The sequence below is a fragment of the Narcine bancroftii genome, chromosome 6, assembly GCF_036971445.1.
Source record: "Narcine bancroftii isolate sNarBan1 chromosome 6, sNarBan1.hap1, whole genome shotgun sequence".
Lineage (NCBI taxonomy): Eukaryota > Metazoa > Chordata > Chondrichthyes > Torpediniformes > Narcinidae > Narcine > Narcine bancroftii.
Genome location: NC_091474.1, coordinates 206,243,073 through 206,268,559, shown reverse-complemented (window position 1 = coordinate 206,268,559; position 25,487 = coordinate 206,243,073). Strand labels below are relative to the sequence as shown.

The following is a 25,487-nucleotide window of genomic DNA, read 5'->3' as shown; positions in this document are numbered from 1 at the left end:
TTGAATGTAAATATTGTATTGTTGCTTATTGGAATAAAGTACTGTGATAATAGGTATTATTTTCGATCACCCAGGTGCGTATTGTTTGAACATTAAAAATAAAAAAAGACTGGTACTAAATGCAAAATGTATGATTAAATGCAACAGCAAACAGTATTATGTACCAAGCAACATTTCCTCCTGCTGTAATTGACAAAATTAGACTCGAGCAGTGGTTCTCAACCTTTGACTTTCACTCGCATACCACTTTAAATAATCCCTTACTAAACACAGAGCACCTATGGCATCATAGATGTTCTGTGGTTAGTAAGGAATTACTGTGAGTGAAAGAAAAAGGTTAAGAACCACCTGGACTAAAGTATGAGATAATAGGTTTTATTTTATTATTATGAAAAATATGGGTCCTGGCAAAATAAGAGATCATAATGCATTGACCCTAATTCATTACCACATCAATTTTAAAAGAGATTCAGTATAAATCTTATTACTGTACTCCCTCTGCTGTAACAAACTACAAAATATAAAACTGAAAAACAGGCCTCAGCTATTTTCTTACAATCGTGAATTTTGTTGGTTTGGTTTTCTGCTTTAAGTTCATGAAGAAACTACAAAGGTAGAGTGTATGCTAATTGATGGCTGAATGCACCATTTCCCACAACCCTCTGACAGTCAGAAATACAGTTTGCTGGATCATATTTGATCAGAAAGAAAAAAAAATTCCTCTCTGGCCATAATGGTAACACATTTTATCCAACAAAATAAAATGATTTTGCAGATTTATACAGTCATGTCTTGAGATATTTTTCAGTAGCATCTACCGGTTTTTGACATTCAGGTTCAGAACGCTTGCATTTGCAGTACTTCAGATAAAGATGGGTGATTCTAATCCGAAACACAACGGAAATTTTTATTTTAGAAAGCCTAAGCACAATCAAATGAAAAAGTAAACTCCAATAAAAGCAATATTTTAGGCAAGAGAGAATGCTTCATATGATCGAGTATGATTTGTTTTGCACATATTTGTTAAATTATTACTATTCCATGAAATTGTGTGATTTTACAATCCAGATGGCTGTTTTCTTCCAACATCAGGAAATTCTGTGAAAAAAGTATCATCATAAATTTGCTGACAATTCAAGAGCTATTGTGTCAAGGAGATCATTCAAAAGCATTTTTTCTTTGACTTTGCTAAGAGCCTGCAGTAACTTAATAATAATCTGAGAAAAGTAAACTCTATCTGCCCAAGGAAGTAACAAGGTCCCACAGCTTGGCCGCAAACTGATCTCCGTTGTCAAACATGACAAACATACAGCATTTCTTGGAAAGCACCTGGTCCAAAGTCAGCTAAATGGGAAATATAGAAGTAACCTTGACACTTCTCATAAGTGAAGCCTTTTCACAAGGAAAGAAATGAAAGCAAATTGCATTGTTGGCTTAATTTCTTACCTTACCATACTTTTGTGCGTACGATCCTGTGAGCAAAGAATGAAAGATGATGATTGTCTCATCTAGGTCCCAGACAAATACTCGCTGTAAATACATAGATAATCAGTGAGATTATCTTACTTCATATCAATGTTGCAAAATATAATTTTTATTGAATAATTTTTTAAATATACCATTGAATGAACTTGATACTGTAATTTAATTATTAGCACATGATATATTTCTCACATTAAAGGATTACAGTAAAACATCTGTTATCTGGAATTCAATCCACCGGTAGCCTCAAGCAACCGGCAAAAACATCTTGGAAAATAAATTGGAAAAAAATTTAGTAGAAGTCCAAAAATCCAGATGCCAGAAATCTGAACCACCCGAGAATCCAGACATTTTGAAAACTCTCAAACTTTTTTAAGTTAGAAGGCTTTTGTGTGCATGCATGCATGCATAAGCGCCACAGATGCACAGTGACAACAAGCGACCACACTTTTTCTTTAAAACTGCTTGTTTTGATAAATGAAACATGCTGTGTTTGCTAATAAACTATCAAAATTTAAACGTTCATCTCTTTTTTATTCCTCATTAAATTTAAACTTTAAAAGTACTGCTTGAGAATCCTTAATTTCTGGACCAACCCAATCCCCAAGCAGTCCGGATTTTTGGACATCTACTGTACGGATGTTTAGAATTGGCAAACCTTGCCGGTAGTTGGCCAATCATGCAACACGCAACCTCAAGCAACTGGAAAATTCTCTTATCCAGTCGTCATAAGTGGTTGATACCAGGGGTTTAACATAATAACACAAGCAATCAGCATTAAATATATATTTAAAGATTTTATATATATATATATATTTAAAGATTTTAAATTTAAGTGCATAAACAAAATGGAAATCTTTTGGCGTAACTTGTTCATTTTGATTGGCATATGTAAGATAGAAGTGGACTGGACATGGTCACCAAAAGTAATTTGTCTTACTTTGATTTGATCAGTGATATTGGAAATAAACATAGAAACAGAAATAGGCTTTTTAGCCTTCTCTGCCTGTTTCCCAATTCAATTAAATCAATCTTCTAATCTCATTGGAATATTATTTGAATGGATTTGAGCTGCAATCGTAATTTAACCCTTGCTAGCATAATTCTCATTAACATTTGCTGTACTTCATCTGGAGCCAATATATCTTTCCCAGGCTTCAGTGCCCAAAACTAAACACAGAATTCCAGAGGGAATCTGATGACTGAAGAATCATTTCCTCACTTACGAATTTAAAGCCAATTGAAATAAAGGCCCACATTCCATCACTCTTCCTGATTACATTCTGTTTCTGTGGACCATTTAAAAAAATTGATTTTTGAGGAGGAACACCCAAATCCCTATGATTCTTCATCACTCCCAGTTTCTGAATTCTGTGAAATTAATGGTCTGTGAAAAGGTTTGCAAGGCTAGCATGTGATGAAAATGCAGAGCTCTTCACTCCGTTCAATACAATAACCAGAACTTGGGCTTTGGGGTTAACGGCAGATCCCATGCTATGCTGAACATGTGCATTAGGAGCAGGAACAGCCACTTGACTCCTTGAGCCTGATCCGCCATTTAAAAGAATCTTGGCCGACTGTCTCTAACCTCAGCTTCGCATTGCTATCTGTCTGGAGTAATCTTTCACTTCATTGCTTATCACGTGACTACCTACTTCTGCTTTAAAGACACAGCAACATTGTTTCCACTGACTGCTCTCAGAGGAAGAGCATTCCCATGATTCACATAGCTCAGAGAGAATAAAAGCCCAATCTCTACCTTAAATGGGAAACCTGTTATTTGTAAAGTTTAGTTGTAGTCCTAGATCCACCCTGTTAATCTTTTATGTTCTATTCAGATCCTCTAATTAGACACATCTAAGCTCCAGTGGATATACGCCTTGCCCTGATTAACTTTCCTCATGAGGCAACTTGATTCCAGCCATTCATCTACTAAAATGTTTCTGAGTTGTCTCAATCTCATTAACTTACTACGATAACTAAGGAGACCAGTGCTGTTCATAGTACTCTGGATGTGGTTTCACCAAAGCCCTTTCTAAGTGAAGGGTTAGCTTCCAACTTTCATATTCAATTCCCTCACTGTGCATACAATGTCATTCTGTAGGATCATAGAACAGAACATTTTACCCCCTCCATAAATCTTCGTCCGCGAAGCCAAGCCAAAGAAAGAAGAGAACAGAACACCACAGAATCAGGCCCTTTGGCCCTACCAGTCTGTGCCAAAGTTAGCAATCATAATTAGATTTTAAATTTCAGAAGACTTGCACTATTTGCTTGCTTGCCTTTGGTGAACAATCTTCCAGGACACACAGATGACTCTAAATCTCAGAGCTCTCCAATCTCTCACTAGTTAGATAAGATGGGTCTTTATTGACAAAATGAACAATTGTAAATTTTCTCACATTCTATTCTATATTCCTTTTGCCGGATCTTTTCACTGTGTTGCCCTTATCACAGCTTACTTTCTGACCTAACTTCGCTTCATCTCCTTTTGAAAATACAGAAATTCTGGAAGGACGAGCAGTTCTCGCAGAGTCCATAGGAGCATTTCTATGTTTTCACTACAATGACTGTGTCTCCATACTTTTGTGTTTCACTCTGTGTTATTTTCTTTGTCCCTTTTACCGATTAATTATAAACTGAATTCTCTTCCAATGTATCTTTAAAAGGTTTCTTCCCAGGCTGCTGCTTTAGATTATTTTGGTAGTATATTTTGATTTCCCTGTTGAATCTTCTCTTTTCTTCAGCTGCCGGTAAAAGAGCTTCAGGTAACCAGTCATCGGTCACACTGATCAGATATCCTGGCCTTCACTGTTAATTATCCTGCCAGACTAATGGAGAGCTCACAGATCAAGGTGGTTGAGAGCTCTGAAAAAAAATTGATTCTGGCGCATGAGTTCAAATCCCACCACAGCAGCAGGGGACTTTTATTTCCAGGTAATTAAATAAATCTGTGAAAAAAAAGTCAGTTTCAATAATTGTGACCATGAAACTAATGGATTGTAAGAAAAACTCATGTGGTTGATTAATGGTCTTTAGAAAAGAAAATCTGGCCTTTTCCTTTAGGGCCACGAAGATGGTTGATTCTTAACTGCCCTCTCAGATTACCTGGCAAGCCACTCACTACAGGGAGCATAAAGCCAGAAAGAAATGGCCATCGTCCTGCAGTACTAACATTTTCTCTCTCTCTCTCTGTACTTGCTGCCCATTCATGCTCTAAAAATTCTCTGCACTTATCTTCGAGTTCCAGCATCTGCAGACTCTCTTTGTCATTTCACTTGAAATTCAGTGAGGAACCAGGGATGTACAAAGAATGACATCTAAATCTTCTGAATGAATAAACAATAAGTACAATGCTTTTTCACAGTTGCACTGTGATCTATATGAATGTTTAGTCTGAGTCCTAAAACTGAATGACCTTCAATTGCACTGGACAACAAATTTTTTTCCGAAAGGTTTGCTTCCTGAAAAAAAATATCATAGACAACTTCAAGCTGAACACAATGGTAATTCCAGATTTGCTGTATCATGTAGGAAGTTGGGAGAGACACTGAATTCACTTTTATTAAATTTAGCCTGTTGAATCACATAATGATGCTGACACATGTTGCACAACAAATGTGAGCGTTTGTTTTGGTCACCAATTTTACAACTGAGGTAGAACTTATAGGCTTTTTTAATAAGTGCAGTCATACTGCGTCTTTGAGCCTTAAGGGTATTCTCGCCGAAAATGAAACTGAATGTATTGCACCTGTTGCAACATTAACAAGACATTCCTGTTTTATTGAACCTTCCTAATGACAATAAATGCTATTGTTAAGCACACTCACTGTGGTGTTTCCTGAAGAATATGTATGTCAGCATGCATTAAATCTATAGCAATGTAATGCACGGCATCTGATATTTGAGCTGCTTTTTTAGCCTGTCTGCATCTATCCTGAATAAGCAAGCCCAGGTCTATGACAACAATTACATAACACCTGCATTGAGTCCAGGCCCAGACATGTTTGGACTGACCAAAACAACTTGCTTTGTGGGCTATATACAGTACTAAATTATGACAGGAAATTAAAAAAGGGTTATAATCTAAAAAATGGTACGTGATAGGAAAAATTTAAAGCTATCTTTTGTGATCAGCAGCCCAAAATCCATAAAATACACCAAAAAGTGTTCAGGAAGAAAATTCCTCATTGTCCAGTGTAATATGGAGACCTTGTTATGTATGAATCAGAAATGTTAGAGAAAATAAATTCACTGTAAAATTGCACCCTAAATTCTGCTTTGAATGCATTTTCCAGAGATTGCTATATGCTCTAACCTTTAAAAGTGAACTCCACTGACAAGCATGATGTTATTTTATCAAGCATGATTACCCAAAGAATAATTCAAATAGATGGGGTGCTAAAGTAAAGCTCTCCCTAATGATAATTTCTTGAAAATTATATAAAGAGATTCATTCTTCCTTCCCATCCCTGCCTCAAACTCCCATTACCACTCAAACCTGGTTATAATGGTTGAATGCTCCTACCAGAAATCAGGTGAATGCTCTTGGGAAACAAATCAGCAGGTAGAACATATGACAACCTCATTCTGGCATGTCTTTTCTGGCTTTATTAGTGACTTGTTATATGGTGAGCTCTCCACTGGCCACCGTGACAGAGGTGCACCAAAGAAAAGGTACAAGGACTGCCTAAAGAAATCTCTTGGTGCCTGCCACATTGACCACCGCCAGTGGGCTGATATCGCCTCAAACCGTGCATCTTGGCGCCTCACAGTTTGGCGGGCAGCAACCTCCTTTGAAGAAGACCGCAGAGCCCACCTCACTGACAAAAGGCAAAGGAGGAGAAACCCAACACCCAACCCCAACCAACCAATTTTCCCCTGCAACCGCTGCAACCGTGTCTGCCTGTCCCGCATCGGACTTGTCAGCCACAAACGAGCCTGGAGCTGACGTGGACTTTTACCCCCTCCATAAATCTTCGACCGCGAAGCCAAGTCAAAGAAAGAAGAAAGTGACAGGGAGAACGTTTGTGTGTGAGCCTGTTTTTTTTCTCTATGGAACTAAAAGGCAGCTGCCTGGGTTACTGAAATATGGAATGGCCTAACTGTGGCAGACTTCTATCTGTAGGTTGAAAAGTAAATTTAAGTAAAGGCAGCGAAACTCTAAGCTCAAATAATATATTTAAATATCCCAGACTTCTATTCTGAAGGGTGTAAAAACATAGAAATGCTCGAGGAGTTCAGCAAGTCTCACCGTGTCTAGAGGAGGTAAAGATATATTAGTGACGTTTCAGGCCTGAGCTTTCCCTGAAGGTATGAGTTTAATATAGGCAGGCCTATATTAAAAGACTGTTGAAAAGGGAAGAATGGGAAGGGAACAGCAGAAAGATGAGAATTGATAGGGGAGACGGGGTAGTTTTTGGTTCTGTGAAAGGAGACAGAGGGGAAAAAGGGAGAGACATAGGGAAATGGCAGCAAGTAATTGACTGCTGAGTTGCATGCTAGTGAGGCAACTAATACTTTTCAAGTCAATGGTGGCAGAGAAACAAAAACCTTGGAGAGGTAGCAGCTTTACTGATTACCCCACTGGCTGCAAATTCACTATTATTGCTGCAGGGGAAATCATGCAATCTGAGGTGATCAGGTTTCGGGAGGGAGGGGGAAGGGGACTGGCCCTGCAAAACAGGAGAACTCTTTATTTGCAAATGATTGTACTTGCCTGAGACATGATGTAAAATCTCCAGTGATTGTGGATGAGATTGTCATATTTCCTAAGCATGTTATCTCTTGTCTAATAATCCACTATGCTGCAAAATTGACATTGTGATCGTAATTTGTTGCTTTGCTCACTTCACTTCTTTAAATCAACAACAGGCTCTATGAAAGTATATGACAATCCAAGCTTACAGTGAACATTTAAATGAGAGGTCTAGGTTCCTTGAAAATATTTGATCAAAGGTCAGAGTAAATCAGTCCCATTCCATTTAAATTACAGCATTTGATTATCTTAATGATGTGTTAAATAAAATAAAATAAAATAATCTTTGTTATGACTGCATCTGTTCATGTCTTTGAAGTTAATATTTAATTTCTTTCTATGCAGAGAAATAATTTGAAATTTATGTGCCTTATGGCACATGTTAAACTGAAACTCACGTTCTTAGCATTGAAATGCAAAGGCAACGTTTGGAGTAATGCAATGAACAGGTAAAATTCAAAGCTTTGTAACAATAATACACCAAGAAAGAGTGAAAGGGGGGGGGGGGGGGGACCATTATACTAGAAAACAACTGTTTTTAATCATATCCCTTAATATAATTTTTTTTGAATAATCAGCCATTTTGTTGCAAGATTGCCACGGTAATAAACGTTTGTTTCTTTGTTCACTTCTTAAATTGACTTCTTCTTTGGCTTGGCTTCGCGGACGAAGATTTATGGAGGGGGTAAAAAGTCCACGTCAGCTGCAGGCTCGTTTGTGGCTGACAAGTCCGATGCGGGACAGGCAGACACGATTGCAGCGGTTGCAAGGGAAAATTGGTTGGTTGGGGTTGGGTGTTGGGTTTTTCCTCCTTTGCCTTTTGTTCGTGAGGTGGGCTCTGCGGTCTTCTTCAAAGGAGGTTGCTGCCCGCCAAACTGTGAGGCGCCAAGATGCACGGTTTGAGGCGTTATCAGCCCACTGGCGGTGGTCAATGTGGCAGGCACCAAGAGATTTCTTTAGGCAGTCCTTGTACCTTTTCTTTGGTGCACCTCTGTCACGGTGGCCAGTGGAGAGCTCGCCATATAACAGGATCTTGGGAAGGCGATGGTCCTCCATTCTGGAGACGTGACCCATCCAGCGCAGCTGGATCTTCAGCAGCGTGGACTCGATGCTGTCGACCTCTGCCATCTCGAGTACTTCGACGTTAGGGGTGTAAGCGCTCCAATGGATGTTGAGGATGGAGCGGAGACAACGCTGGTGGAAGCGTTCTAGGAGCCGTAGGTATAGTTCCCCTGAAAATATCTGATAATCCAAACTTACAGTGATATTAAGCTCAGTATGAACAGGCTTTAAAGCAGGCAGGCTCTTTTCGGATAACAAAGGTATTGATGACAGTGGTAAGCGTATTTATGAAGCACTTTGAAATGCCCAAACACCACAGTGTCTTACACACCCTTTATTTCTGAATTCATTATTTAAGGTTCTGTTATTTGATCAAGCTGGGACAAGTAAAAAGTACAAACAAATCAAACAGAACATTTGAAACTTGAATTTAAACAGAATGAATTTTGGCCTTGTAGCATTTGGTACATTGACTAAAATTTATATACGAGTCAGTCTGTTCCATTTTACTGTGCATTGCAAACTCCTATAGGAAGTTTATTGAAGGGAAATCAAGGTTGTCAGTGAAGTTTTTGAAAGATGCATGGCATGTGCAGGTAGTGCTGTGACAGAGTGTGCAGTGGAAGGAAGTGTTCTTTCAAACTTCCATGAAAGAGTTAGCCTACCCTGCTTTACATCCATTTCATATAGGAGAACATTGTGTCCAATGACAAGGCAGCAATCTGGATATTGGGTATGTTACTGAGGTACTTAAAAAGTAACTTTTTATTTTCAAAATGTTATCTGAAAACATCTATTTTTGTTTCTGGTTCCTACATTTGTTCAAGCTGTTATTCTACACCTTCATCCCATCATGTCTATTCTCCTACCTTAAACATTGAGTTCTGTCGAGTCTCTTCCACCCTCCATTGAGATTACCTCCTCACTCAAGCAATAGCCCATGTATTGGTATAGTGAAAGCCTATCAGCAGCTCTTGCTGCCAATGGCTGTTCCAGCACTACTGTCCGTGGTCTCCCTGTCTGCTTCTTTCCCCACAGCTCCCCTAGTGAGGCATTTAATTTCTTCATCTTAACAATGACAGTCATTATGGCCGTCAAATTCCTGGATTCACTACTGATTCAGGTTTGCTCACCAATATCATTACCTCCATTCTTCTCTATCATTTTGTGGTTTCAACTCCAGACCATGGGCTGTGAAGAGCGCTAGCTGTCCCATTGTATACCTGACTGGCCCTGTATTCCAGTTGCAAGCTCACACCACACTTCAAGTCATTGTGTGCAATTCGTGAAATTACAATGATGTGGCCGTTACTGAAACTTGGCTGGAGAAAGAGCAAGATTGGCTGATGCAGGTACATGGGTTTAGGTGTTATAAAAAGAATAGGATGGGAGGTAGAAAAGGGGGTGGGGGAAGTATCATTATTGGTCAGAGATAGTATCACGGCTGTAGAAAGGGAGGACGCTGCAGAGGGAGTGTCCACTGAGTCAGTGTGGGTGGAAATCAGAAATAGGAAGGGATCTATCACTGTGCTGGGTGTAGTCTATAGGCTCCCAAGTAGCCCTTGGGACACCGAGGAGTAGATAAGCAGTGTGAAAGGAAGGTCATGCCTCATAAGTCTAATTGAGTTTTTTTTGAGGAGGTAACAAAATAAATTGATGAGGGCAGGGCAGTAGATGTGGTCTACATGTATTTTAGCAAGACATTTGACAAAGTCCCCCATGAGAGACTCATCCAGAAAGTCATGAATGGAACCTTGGCTGTGTGTATAAAAAATGGGCTTGAAGGAAGAAAGCAGAGAATAGTAGTGGAAGGAAAGTATTCTGCCTAGAGTACTGCAGGGATTTGTTCTTGGACCCCTGCTCTTTGTGATTTTTATAAATGATCTGGATGAAGAGGAGGAAGGATGGGTCAGTAAGTTTGTGGATGACACAAAGGTTGGAGGAGTTGTGGACAGAGCTGAAGGTTGTTGAAGGTTTCAAGAGGATACAGACAGGATGCAGAGTTGGGCAGAAAAGTGGCAGATGGATTTTAATCTGGATAAGTGTGAAGTGCTGCATTTTGGAAGGTCAAACCAGAAGGCTGAATACAGGGTTAATGGTCGGTTACTTAGAATGTGGATGAACAGAGGGTCCTTGGGGTGCAAATCCATACATCCCTCAAGGTTGCCGCACAGGTTGATATGATAGTTAAGAAGGCCTATGTAATGCTGGGAGTCATTAATGGAGGATTGAATTCAGGTGCAGAGAGGTCATGTTGCAACTCCAAAAGTCTTTGGTAAGACAACACTTAGAGTATCGTGCTCAGTTCTGGTCACCTCATTATAGGAAGGATGTAGAAGCTATGGAGAGAGTGCAGAGGAGATTTACCAGGATTTTGCCTGGATTGGGAAACAAGTCTTATGAGGCAAGGTTAGCAGAACTGGGACTTTTCTCTTTGGAGTGAAGAGGTTGAAAGGAAACTTGATAGAGGTCTACAAGATTATGAGAGGCATAGTTAGGTTGGGCAGACAGCACCTGTTTCCCAGGGCAGGATCAGCAAACACCAGAGGATGTATGTAGAAAGTTAAGGGAAGGTTATGTAGGGGAGACATCAGGGGTAAGTTTTGTATACATAAAGTTGTGGGTGCCTGGAATGCCTTGCCAGGAATGGTGGTGGAAGCTGAAACAATGGGGGCATTTAACACTTAGACAGACAGATGGATGAAAGAAAAATAGAGAACAATGGGGGCATTTAAAAGACACTTAGACAGACAGATGGATGAAATAAAAATAGAGGGTTGCGAAGTTGGGAGGGTTCAGTACTTTTTTTAGGAAGGAATATATAGGTCGGCACAACATTGAGGGCCGAAGCCTGTATTGTGCAGTACTATTCTATCTATGTTCCCCCCAATTGACACTGAGCACTAGTACAAACAATGAACATCAATTCCCTGCCCTCTCCAGTGAATCCAGTTTTGAAGAGAAGGTATCTAGAATTCAGCACAGGATTAGACACTTGTCCAAAATGCCTCTGCTGTACATGAAGCCCCAATTAAATTAAAACTGCGGTGTTTGTATATTATACCTTTATTTCCTACATATTCATGTATCTAACTTTAACATTACAATGGCATCTACTTCTACCACTATCCCTGACAACCTGTTCAGGCACACACCATTCTCTGTATGTAAAACACTCGCACTACACATTTTCTTTAAATTTCCATGCCCCACCCCTCATCTTAATTGCATGTCCTTTGGTAAGGTTCTGACTATCTGACTCTGCCTTTTATAGTTATATAAACTTTTGTCAGATTTTGCCTCATCCTCTGTGCTCCAGAGAGAACAACCCAAGTTTGTCCAACTTCTCCCCATAGCTCATACCCGGTAATCCGGACAGGATCCTGGTAAAATTCTTCTCCACCCTTTCCAAAGCCTCCATAACCTTTCAGTTACACAAGAAATTCTGCAGATGCAAGGGTCAAATGCAAAGCACAAATGTGCTGGAGAAACTCAGCAAGTGACATGGCATCCATAGGAAGTAAAGAGTAACCAATGTTTTGCGCATGGGCACTTTGACAGGACCAAAACTTTGGTTACCTTTTACATGCTGTGGATATTGTGCGGCCTGCTGAGTTCCTCCAGCACATTTGTGTATTGCCCAGATTGAATTTTAAAAATAAAATGGAATATGGCCCATTAGAGCATAGTCTCTAACAATAACAGGGTGACCAGAATTGCACACACAATACTCCAAGTGTGGTACACACTGGTTAAGCTACAGAACTAATAAACTGAGGCCTGGACCACTGATTAACAGACACCAAATTTAAATTCAAGTGATTATATACAGTGGGAAAAGTAGGACAGCATCAGGTAGCCAGTAAACCACTGGATTGCTGTAAGATTCTATTGGTGTCATTAGCACCCTTGAAGGAAGGAAGTCTGTCATCCACACTAACCCATGTGACTCTAGACCCAGTCACTTGTTTGGGTAGTTGACTCACAATTGCTCCCAGAGCAGGATCCTCAGTTAATACACTAATCACAGAAAGCCGTTAGATGCTGGGTGACCTGCTGGTGACATCCATATCCCGAGAGTGAATAAACAAAGCCTCATGTACACCCAACGCTACTACTAATCAGCTTCTTCCCCTCTGCCATCAGATTTATGAACGGACAATGAACCACAGACACTACCTCACTTTTCTTTTGCCCTGATTTATTTATTTAAAATTTAAAAAAAAATCAATTTTACACCTGTAATACTGCTGTGAAACAATGAATTCCATGACATATGTTAATGACACTAAAATCTGATTCTGATACTGAAGGAGCTTAAATATTGCAGTCACACAACATTCCATCAACTTTACACCACACTCCCTTCTAGCACTGTTAGGTCCAAATTAACAGAGACAGGAAAAGAGTATGTTAAGAGAAAGGAGTTGGGAACAACATTGTCCCTTTCTAGATATTTTGTCCTGTTCTTATTTTGCACCCACTTTTTAATTTGCATTGTTATTTGAATGAGAGCCTTGCAGGATGAAAGGGGAATTCAGAACAATTCTTTCCACCACTCACTAAGATATATTCTGTAGGGTCTGGTTGGGAAAATTGAATCCCTTGCCATATAATTTGGTAGCTTGTTTTCTTTCCATTTCTCTCTCCATATCATTCTTGTATTGCCGCTAAGTTCTCACTCATAATTGCTCCCCATCTGCCAGTTTCACTTTCTCCCCCTCATCCATATCCACCTTTCCCACTGTTTGTTTTATATCCATTTAATCCAGCACCATTTAATCCTGCATGAGACAAGCACTGCACTTTGTGATGTCTGCCATCATATACTCAAAATGGGCTTTGAGTTCCTGTACTCTCTTGTTACAAATGTCCAAATGTACTTTAAAAAAAATCAATCCACACTATATGAAATTTTTAAACAGTAGGTCCATGTTAATATGGTAGTTCAGAAGAATGAGGGGGGACTTCATAGAAACATTTCAAATGTTCGAAGGCCTGGACAGAGTAGATGTGGCAAAGTGGTTTCCCATGATAGGGAAGTCAAAGACAAGAGGGCAGAACTTTGGGATTGAAGGGCACCCATTTAAAACAGAGATATGAAAGAATTTCTTTAGCCAGAGAGTGGTGAACTTCTGGAATTTTCTACCATGGGCGGCTATGGAGACCAGTCGTTAGGTGCATTTAAGGCAGAGATTGATAGCTATCAGGGAGTGGGGCTGAGAGAGGGAATGGATCAGCTTATGATGGAATGGTGGAGCAGGCTCAACAGGCCAAATAGCTTACTTCTGCTCCTATATCTTATGGTCTTAGGATCTTATTGTCGCAATTGTGTTTGTGTAATTTTGAGACTTCCATTTGGACATCTGTTGTTATTTATTGCCAAAGGCCTCTCACCTGCATATTCATTTATTCCTGCACAATGCTCATGTTGTTTGAATTGAGAAAGAAAATTATGCTGTGCTTTAATATTGTGTAAAATAACAGATAGTTAGAAAATAAATGAATGGTCAAGGCAGATTCTTCCCTTCCTTAAATTTCACTTGAACACCAGCATGTACAGGTTCAGCTTGTGCACTTTATCACTTGCTCTTTGTTGGCTCTAGTTCAGGGGTGCTATGGCCCCTGGGCCAACTGTGGCCCATTGCCCATTTTTAATTGGCCCAGGGTGAATTATAAAAATAAAATGAAAAATTAGGTCTGTTAGAACATAGTCTCTAACAATAAATTTCACTGCATGTACATTGCACTTTTTAGTTTCAACAATATAGGGAGGCACAGTTAGCGTAGCAGTTAGCGCAACACTTTTACAGAGCCAGTGATCAGGACCAGATGGGGTTCGAATCCCGCGCTGTCTGCAAGAAGTTTGTACTTTCTCGCCATGGCTGCATGGTTTTTCTCCAGGGGCTCTGGCTTCCTCCCACCCTTCAAAATATACTTGGGATGTAGGTTAATGGGGTGTAAATTGAACAGCATGGACTCATGGGCTGAAATGACTTATTACCACGCTGAATGTCAACATTTTAAAAAAATGCGTTGTTGCCATTTTGAACAACTACTAGACCAACTGATAAAATGTTACTCATCGATAAAAATATTTACCTCAGTTAAAAAAATACATTTACCCCAGTTGATTAAACATGGTGGATATGAAGACGGAAAATGGCAGGGAGTGCCAAAAATTTCATACATAGTGGGAAAATGAATACCATTTCACAGAAGTCAAGGGGAAGTGTGTTTGTTTGATTTGCAAGTCATCTGTTAACTTTAATAGTCCATCTACAAATTTAAACATTGCATCATAATCATTAAGGTGGACACTTGGGCCCTGAAGTGGATTTACTGAGAGTTGCGGAGAAATGTTGGAGACAGCATTGTCCCTTTCTGGATATTTTGTCCTGTTCTTATTTTGCACCCACTTTTAATTTTGCACTGATTTTCAAATGAGAGTTTTAAAGAATTTTACTTTGTTCATTTAAATTAAATTTAAGAGCAGCAGATACAGAATTGCTTGCTGTAATATGTGAACCCATCAATAAATGACTGTAATGTCAACAGGTAAACTGTTCAGTAGTGTTGCATAGTTATTTTTGACAGCAGATGAATTTTCAATGGCACAACGGTTTTCTCGTCTAAAAACACCATTTTTCTTGCAGCGTAACTGGTTGAAAACTGCTGGGCTTAATATTGTTTGGCCAGTCACTCCTTTTATTTTCCTGTTTGTGGCCCTCAACCAAATACATTTGTCCACACTTGCTCTAGATTCTGGATATTGAGTTCATTCACTGGCCCTGAAACACCATTGATGCTGTTGATTCAGTCCTGGACAGCCACTCACTTACGTAAAAAAATTACATTACAACGATCTTAGGTTCAGTAGGCTGGTGATGCGCACCACCTTTTTTGCTTCCTTGCAAAAATATTGCTATATTGGCCAAAAAGACAGTTGTACTGTGTTTGAGTATTTTACACCAGAATTGTATCTGTAAAGGGTCCTGCATCATTCCTAGTGGGACCACAATCATTTAATTTCTAAGCAACAATATTTTACTTTCTAATTTTAAGCTACAGCAATTTATAAGACGAGAGGACTGATTGGCCTTATAATTTCACCTATTAAAATTTTTTTCTTAAAATTTGCACCAATATGTTGGTGCAATAAGTTCTACTTATTAATAGATTGCTAAGATGAATTGAGATTTAAGAAGTTCACCTAATTTTATTCTTTATCACATATTCTTTTGTTGATATTATGGGGGAAATTACACTATTCTTGGAATAGATGGAAGAACAGCAGGGATATAAGTATATTTAGGAGAAATATTGCAGAACTGCCCAAACATGCCACAGAATTTACAGCACTCTGTGTTCCAATCTTGAAGGTGAGATACTCTATTATCATGCTGAAGTCAGGCTTCAATGGTTTATTTCAGAGAATGATTTAAATGTAACACAGTGTACAATTTTAACTGGCTCATTTTTTTTCCCAATGACCAGTCAAAAATCACTCCACCCTCATTGTCTTTCCCATTTAAGCCACGTTTCCCACAATTACAGGTTTCAGGAACCCTCAACCCCATCTAATCTTTTGCCAGTCTCCAAGACATTATTTCTAGCTAAGATTACAATTTGACATAAGAATCTTGCACAAACATGGTCTCCACAAGCTATGAATAAAATCCAACACTCCACTGAGCATGGTTGGGCTGTTCATTCAGTGCTTGGTGTGAAGTCCAATTTTATCAACACGCACAACCTGCTTTCTAACTGAGTTCTGTAGAAGCAGATTTTCAACTCATTATTCATGCATGCTGTAGTCAACCATTTAGTTCCATTCTTTAATTGACAGCGGATGATGCAATTTAATCTAGGAATACAACCAAAAATCTCTGATTTTTATGGCTCATTAAACTCTGAAAATAGTCATTTAGTATTTGATCATCTTTTGAGGATGGATTGTGGTGATGAAGGATGGGCAGAGAGAGGTGAGGGTAAATTCATTATAAAGTTTGAAGGAAAATATGGGAAAAATACATCCAAATCAATGCAAAATAATAGATTTTCTGATCCATTTGTTTTTATTGTGCCTTGTGTAGATTGTAACAACGCACAATTGAAACCAGAATGAAATCTCATCGAATCTTAGAATGCAATGTCTATGCTAAAACTCTGATCTATATTGTGTAAAATAAATGTTTATGTAGTTTATGGACAAGAATTACACCAATAAACATATTGGAAATTATAGTTGTCAATTGCACCATTTTAAGTATTTTTAATTTTGCTGCTTTTTACTCTTCTTATAATCTTATTTTGATTCTTTCCTCTCCAGAAAACAAAGGAATATAATAAGCTTTCTAAAAACTCTGCTTGCTGGGATAACTGCTGTAATTTTCATGTACTGTGGAATAAAATCCTCCTACAGGATGTTAACATTTATCACGGTTGAAAACATTTCTTATGAACCAGGTTTTTGGGAAGAACACTCACTTGTAGTTCTGCATTAATATTATGATGTCTTCCATCCAACCTTTCTACTAAAGAATGTGCAATCTTAAATGTTCATCAATTAAAGTCAAGGCATACCTCCAAGTCGTTGTCAGGAGGTGGTGATGGATTATTCTTCCTTCCCCTTCCCCGTGACTTTGACCCCGAACTCCTACACGTTCGCTCATCCAGGTCTTTGATTGGTGTTGATGTTCTCTGCACTGTGTCAAACTCCCCTGTAAAAGCAACCATTCAGATTGCAACCATCACCTTGAGTTTTTCTCCATGCGAGGAATGAGTGTCAACCACAAGTTCACACTGTTGCTGGAACAAAGTGATTTCTGATGATTGAACTGGATTCAATTTGACAGCAGTGCTGCAGCTGAATAATTATGTACAAAGAAAATACACCAGCCACATAAAAACAAACAGTTAGGCAATTTATTTAACCGTTGCCAAAGCCAGAACTATTAAAGTTTTGTGATGTGGAGCTTAATGTTTTTATTCATGTTATATTTGTATGGACTATTTAAAAATCCAGAAGACAACTGGAGTGAATTCACCATCAACAATATTCCTTTGAAAACAAAATGGGCCCCATACAAGAGCTGGGATGAGTTGGACCTGCAAAACAGGGGACTTCTGGCATGATCTTGTAAGTCATGCAGATGTCAGTGGAACTGCAAGAACTTACTTGGCAGCAATCTCATCTCCCAATACAAAACAGTGGCTTCAGTCCCACTCCAGACATTTAGGCTGACACATGGGAAAATGACTCAGGGAACAATTGTACTGTTGAAGATGCAGTCCTTGGGATGAGATTTTAAACCAAAACTTTTTGTGATCTCAGAAGTGAACTCAAGAGATCCCCTTCATTATTTTTTATGGGCAATTGTATAAGAGATTGAATAATATTGGCCATATTTGGTGGATTCCCATGCTAAGACTTCCCATGGTGGCAATGGTCTAGTATGAGTCATTGTAAGGGCATGCATAGAGGCCTATTTACTGGAAGAAATGGGGTTAGATGGTGCCACTAAGGAATTACAGTCATATCTCTAATGGAGGAGAGTACTGAGAAGGCATGCAGCCTAATGATGGGCAGGCGGTGGTAAGGAGAAGCACATCAAATGACATTTGTCCACTAAAATGGGGGATTCTATTGGTTATTTATTCTGGAATATCATCTCTCCAGCTCCACATTTTCAGTAACCTTGGCTGGTTCTTCATCAATATTCTTGCATCAAATTTCTGCTTCATGTTCACTTGAAATCTTCATTATGCATTTAAACAAAAAAAAATCCAAACATGAACTTGTGGTTCTACCAATGAGATGTTTATGCCCAGTGAAGAACTGGATAATGAGAAAAAGGAATGGAATGACACTCGTGCAAAACTAAGGATAAATCTCCATAATTCATATGGATCAAACAGGATTTATTAAAAAAAAACCTATATTCAGCTGATAATATTGCAAGATTAATTAGTTTAATTCATTTAATTCAAAAAAGAGGGGATCGTTGTATAGCAGTAACTTTGGATGCAGAAAAAGCTTTTGATAGATTAGAATTGAATTTAAAAAAAATGTTTTTGAGAAGTTTGGTATTGGTTCTACATTTATAAATTGGATTAAAACTTTATATAAAAATCTTTTAGTAAGAATGATTACTAATGGACAAATATGTGCTTCTTTTCCATTAACCAGATCAAGTCGACATGGTTGTCTTTTGTCTCTGGCTTTGTTTATTTTAGCAATTGAACCTTTAGCTGAACTCATTAGACAAGATTTTAAGATTAAAGGAATTAAGGTAAACCAGGAAGAATATAAAATTAATTTGTTTGATGATACTGTTTTTGTTCATTTAACTGATCCTATAAATCCTTTGTCCAAACTACAGGTTAGATTGGAAGAATATGGGGTCATTTCTGGATATAAAGTTAACTGCAAAAAAAGTGAGATTATGGCTTGAGCTGTGGGTGATTATACAGATTGTAAAATGCTTACTAAACTCAGGTGACCAGATGTAGGTATTAAATATTTAGGTATTAGAACTGATAATTATTTTTTAAAAAATTAAATAAATTAAACTATTTACCTTTGCTTAATAGAATTGTTGCAGATTTAAAGAAGTGGAATAATTTACCTATTACTTTAGTTGGCAGAGTAAATTGTGTTAAAATGAATGTTTTTCATAGAATTCAATATCTTTTTCAGTCAGTCCCTATTCCAATTCCTTCAAAAAATTTTAAGGATTTAAATATGGTGGTTAGGATATTTTTATAGAAAGATAAAATGCCAAGGGTTTCTTTGGAAAAATTGACTTGGAAATATGAATTATGGGGTTTATGACTTCCTCATTTTAAGAATTATTCTAAAGCAGCTCAATTGAGATTTATAAATGTATTGTTTAGTTTAAATAATATTCCAGCTTGGGTTTTAATAGAATTTAATGCAATAGGGGATATGAATCCACAGGATTTTATTTATAAATGGAATTCTAAATTGTTACTTGGAAGAAGGGAATCACCTATTTTGAAACATTTGATTGAGTTGTGGAATAATATTGATAATGAAATTGGTATGAAAGATTCAATATCTAGGAAAATGCCTCTATGTCAAAATAGGCTTAATCCATTTTCACTGGATAACCAACTTTTGATGATTTGGAGATGGATGGGTATTAAGAAGATTGAAGATTGCTTTGAGAATGGGAAATTATAATATTCAAACAAATGAGGGAAAAATTTAATGCACCTAACAATAATTTATTCTGCTATTATCAAGTTAAAGCTTTTTTATCTGGCAAAATAGGTCCTAGTTTGATGTTTCCTTATCAACATAGATTAGAACTACTGATTTGTTACAGTAATATATAATTTACTTCAAATGAAAGCACCCAAAATTGGGGTCCATAAACCAAAATTAAGATAGGAAGTAGACTTAGAGTCACAAGTAAATGAAAAGGATTGGATAGTGTTATGTAAGAATAATATGACTAAAATTATGAATGTAGGATATAGGTTGGTGCATTATAATTTTCTACATTGATTATATTTGACTCCACAAAATTTAAATAGATTAAATCCTGCCATATCAGATTTATGCTTTTGTAGTTCTGAGATTGGAACTTTTTTCACTCAACTTGGCAATGCCCTAAAGTTAGACAATCTTGGTTAGGGATAGGTAATTTTCTGGAATGAATTACGGGGGCCAAATTCCCATAGGCTCCAATGTTATTTTTATTGAGTAATATTAAGGTTATAAGACCAAAATTAAAATGAAATATGTATCAAATTGAATTTGTGCTCATTGCTTTTGCAGTTTCGAGGAAATGTGTAGCTATATCATGGAAGTCAGAAATAGATTTAGATATGTAAAGATGGCATGCAGAATTTCATAGTTGTACCATTAGAGAAGATTACTTACAATCTGCATGATAAATATCATGTTTTTTGGAAAATATGGAGCCCATATTTACAAAATTTTGGTTTGCATATTTAATAGGCTCTCTGAAGACCTCACTTCTTGGTAATCTCCAATAAAGACTTTATGGATAAATGTTATATTTTCTTGGCATCTTCTGTTTTTTTTTTCTTTTCCTTGTTTTCTAGGGGTTGGGGGGTGGGGAGGTAGGAAGGTAGGATGGTGGAGTGCGATTACATATGCCACATGTATAATTTTTTGAAATAATTTCTGGAATTGAATGTAATGTAACTATTACTGTGGTTTAAAATTTATAAATAAAATAATAAACAAATCTCCATTTTGCCTCCTCTCTACCCTTCTATAATTTCAACTCTAATAACAAGGCTCGTTTTAATTGCAAGGTTTCTTAATCAGGTGGGGCTGCTCTCTCCTGTTGTGAGAAAGCCTGTCCTGCCTTTATGCAAAATTACTGATGAGAGGGGGATGTTTTGAGAGCAGATTCCTTGCATGCCAGTGTGTGAAAGTAAATTAAGCAGCCAAGTTCTGTTAAAGTGATATGATGTGTGAAGCTCTTTAAGGATGTTAGTTTGTCAAGGGTTGTGGTTGTAAGTTGCAGCTTGAATGTATGGCATGCATGGTAAGCAACACAAGGACTGCATGAATTAGCAGTAAATTTGTAACAGGCAACAAACAGCACTTTGAGGAATGGTGACTTGTTACATGTGGCATGTGGCACTGCTGTACAATCTTCTTGGAGAAAACTTAAGGTATTACTTCTATTTATGGACTTTGTTGGAAGAAGATCAACTCCTGCACCAATCAAAAAAGTACCTCAATACTCCATTCACTATCTCCACCAACTTTCTCCAAAACTTTTTTTTTAGCTTATGTATTCTGCGACTTGAGAGCCTCATTGCAGCTGTGAAGTATCTGTAGAATCTCGAGGGAATCTGCTCCACCTCAATCCACCCACCTCAACCATGCTCCAGCTAATGCCCGTGCCCAAGGCTCAGATACTGAAGTTTTCACCTGGAGAGGATTTGCCATTCAATGGTGAATGCTCTCAACACTTGATATCTCTCTAAAACCAAATTATTAACCCTGGGGACATCCAGAGAAAACAATGAAGAGATTGTGAAGAATGTGGTCACCTCCAAAAGTTCAGCCAGTGATGCTCTTCCATCTCTGTTAACTGGACTTTAGTCACAATAAAAACCCAGACCACAGATTCTTGGAGCTTTGTGAGGTTGTACCAGTTAAAGTGCTCCTCAGTCACATTCCATGAGGTATTCCAGTACCAGACCTACAGCCCTCTCCACTATGGCTTTTCAAGTAAACATCCAAATACAGCTTAAATGTAAGGAAGCTTTCTGCTTCTATCACTCTCACAGGGAATGAATTCCAGATGCCTTCTGCCCTCTGGGTGGGAATATTTTTGTCATCTCCCTTCTCATTTGTTTAACAATTATATTAAAATCTCTGCCTTGGGGTTTTTTTGACCACTTTGCTGAAGCACTTCGGTCCTTCTGTGTCACTCTGTCTAGGCTGCTTATAACTTTATGGATCTCAGTGAACTCCCTCATTGGCCTCCAAAAAAACCCTAATTATCCTCATAGCTACAATTTTCAAGTTCTGGCAGCAACTTTGTAAATCTCTTCAGCACTCTCTCCAGAGCAACCATACTTTGAGTTGTGGTGACCAGACTGTAAATTAAAAAAGAAATTAGACATACAGCATGGTAACAGGCCATTTGGGCCCACAAGACCGTGCCACCCAATTTTCACCTAATTAACCTATACCCCTAAACAGTTTGTACTGGGTACTCCAGCTGTGGTCAAAACCCATATTATTTACATTTCTAATAAAGCTGTACATCTGAATACCTTGCAATCTGCACTAAAATGGATGACATGTTCTGAGGATCTTCATGTACTGCTAAGAACAAAAATAATCCTGAGTAAATATTAAAATTACTAATAATGTAAATGAAAAATGAACACAAAATTTTTTAGGAAAAATTGCAAGACCTAAGAACTAAATTACTTGAAAAAATTTTGCATTTCTATTGTGCATTTCTTTTTTATGTTTTGTGGTCCAATAGTTGCTCCTATTGCATATATATTTAGAGTAGGGAAATCAACTAATGACCGCACAGACCAGGGATCCCACATAATTATCCCATGTTCAGTGAGTGCAACTGAAGGGTGTTACAGAAAAATGTTAACAGGAAACAGAACAGGTTTTAAAGCACTTATTGTTATGTCTCAATAATGAAAAACAGTCTAACTCTTTGGAATGGAAAAAGAAAATGTCTGTGATTGAAGAAGAATGATAAGCTTCCTTAATCAAAAATCTGTATGCTTGCCAAAGAAAACTGAAAAAAAAATAGACTTTAGATTCAAGAATGTTCTACTTTTTTGAGAAAGCTTTGATATCAGAGTTCAAATGTGTTCAATCAAAGCAGTCAAACTCTGGAATAATACAGAGAATGCTGTTTTCACACTGACATTAATCGAAAGTACCAGCTTCATTTTCAATACACTATGGAAACGAATAGCACATTGAAGATCATCCTTTTCTTTACCATAAAATTAATGCAAAAAAATAATTAACAATTGAAATGTCTTCACTGGAAACTCAGAAATAAAAATATCATTCTCTTTGTCTCTTACAATTTTTACTGTGTTTCAGTCAATTTACTGTGTTTATGTTATTTACTAAATAGGAAACCTGCTTCTGTTTAACTCAGGCTGGCTGTATTCACTTTATGGCTAAACCTCAACATCACACACCATATAATAAAATGCTGAACCATACAAATCTATCAACAACATTGGTTATTGTCCTCTGTGCTTTGCTCTCCACTTGGACCAAAGACAATATGCTGTGTTACACCCACGCAACCCAATTGCCATCAGTACATGTGCATGTCTGTGGGTCTGTTATGCTTTAATGTACCAACTGGAACTCATATAACAAAATATCCAAATCTGAGGCACTTAGCTTTCCTTTTGTCAGACTAACTACATAAATACATGTTTCTGCTTTGGAGAAGCAAGTGCGGTAGTCAGCAATAAAGGGTTTGTTTTGACAAGTGTAAACGGAGCTGCTGGATTTTCTGTTTTCTTCCTAACCCCCAATCAACACTTTCAAAGCTGTACCTTGGAACCTGGACAAATGTAGAAAGTCCTGACAGCAGCAAAAACAAATCCATGAATTGTCAGAGAATTTAATTCATCTGAGTCTGGTTGTTTAGATGTTAAAGTGGTGAAATATGGATTAAAAGTACGTTTCCAGCACTTTTCAGTGTGAAAAATAGTTTAAAGACAGTTGTAATCAAAAATCCAATCTGTTATTGAACTAATTAAAAAAAAGGCACTTTATTCTTTGTTAAAAGCTTGATGATTATAGATTTTCTGGTGTTCTTGAAAGATTGACTACATTACAAAAAGAAACTAAGTCTCTTACCTCCAGGAAGATCTGTGGCTGGTTGACCAGGGATATTGGGAGGATCTTGTAGCTGGTATGTTGTTGATGTTGAAGAGGTACCATCAACGGTATCATTTGAGGTCATATATGTGCCATATGTTGCAGACGGATAATACTGTGCATACTGGTTTTGGCCAAATGCAGTGTAGCCAGGATAATCCTGCATAAAAACAATTAGGTTTAAGTAATTTGACTTGTATCTTACTTTGTTCAATCATGCCATTTAAAAGCCTGATCATAAATGAAACATAATGAGTACAATAGAGTCAAACTTGGGCAATAAATATGTTAATTAAAAGATATGCCCTGAGTTAATTGAGGTCACATTTTGGACATATATGCATGGAGGAAGAGAGGCTTGAGAGGCAGTCATCAACATTTGACTTCAATGACCTTCTGCTGGGCAGACTGATGTTGGAGAGGCTTTGCATTCTTGTTTTCTTACTGGAAATGCATATGCAAGTATTTTCTGATTGACTTAATGGTTAAACTGTCTGTGACCCATGAAAATGGTCATTTGAACAGTTAGAAAATGACAAAAATATTTGTGGCATTACCCCTCAGTAAAATTATAAGGGCAGATCTTTCATCAGCCAGTGGTATTCCATAGGCATGTTCCTTGACTAGAGTGGCCCTGGGCATATCATCCAGCCTCCAGTGAATCAAATTGAATTTGCAGAGAATTGGATATAGCAAAAATTAACAAGGGGATGAGTTTTCTTTGTCAACCACTGCAGCACTGTGGAACCCTCTGCCAATATTATAAACCTACTTTACCTCAACATGAGTATATAGATAATGGAGATTCTGCATTCCTTTTTACTAAATATTATCTTATTTAATGTGTGAGAAAAAGTGAGAGATCTTAAGCGTACTGAGCAAAACACAGTAGATTCTGGAAACATCCCCCCCCCCCCGCCCCAAGAAAAAAGCAGAATGCTGGATAAAACAAGAAGTATTCAGATGCTGAAAAAATGCAACAGTGCACAAAAGTGTGGAAGAACTCATCCATGGAAAGTCATAGGCAGTTGGCATGTCAGGACTGAACACTTCTTAGGGATGTCAAAGATCAAGAAAATGCCAAAATAAGGTGAGGAGGGAGGGAAGGGAAAAGGGGAAGGGCTTACAGGTTTACAGGTGATAGGTGAATACTACTGTGAAGGGGAAGAAAAGAAAGGAGCTAAGAGTGGAAGGAGACGGAGAGCTGAGAAAGATGCTCTCGGATAGAAGGAAGGAAGGATAATGGGTGGTGAGCTGGAAGAAGGAAGGTGTAAGTGATGGTCAGGGGAAAAGAACAGTGGAAGCAGATTGGTAGCATCTGTGGGGACTGAAGCTGTGGATGTTTCATGTCGAGCACCCTTCAGCATAACTGGAGGGTCAGCAGACAAGCCTGTGAAGTTGCATAGAGGGTGGGGAGTGGGGGGATACAAGGGAAATCAAGATTATAGAAATAATACCTGTAGAGACCAAATTATAAAAATAACAACTACTTTGAAAAAAAAAATCAGTCACTGGAAACAAAAAAAGGAAGTTTGAAACAGAAATATACAGCCACATCAAAGGAGAGAGAGGGAGAAAGGCAAAGCAGAAAGGCTCCCTGAATTATTAAATGTAATGGTGTCCTCAGTGCAGCAGTAGACTCAGGCATATCTGCTCTGAATCCTGCACTTCTGCCCTCACCACCTCTCTTCCTGGTCAGAATAAACACGGGGTTTCGTGGCCCTCACTATCCACCCTTCTAGCCTCCATATTCAGTTGCTCATTCTCCATAATTTATACCAC

At 38.0% G+C, this 25,487-nt stretch overlaps 1 protein-coding gene across 10 annotated transcripts in view; it reads right to left on the bottom strand.

Annotated features, from left to right (window-relative positions):
- Window positions 1-25,487, bottom strand: part of eya4 (EYA transcriptional coactivator and phosphatase 4) — a 475,725-nt gene that overhangs the window by 94,989 nt on the left and 355,249 nt on the right. For all 10 annotated transcript variants that reach the window (XM_069887302.1, XM_069887300.1, XM_069887303.1 and 7 more), the window contains 3 exons: window positions 23,685-23,865; window positions 16,889-17,025; window positions 1,447-1,530 (listed from right to left, as the gene is read on the bottom strand). In XM_069887302.1, coding sequence (XP_069743403.1) covers window positions 1,447-1,530; window positions 16,889-17,025; window positions 23,685-23,865 — 402 coding nt within the window. The remainder of the gene's footprint in view (window positions 1-1,446; window positions 1,531-16,888; window positions 17,026-23,684; window positions 23,866-25,487) is intronic.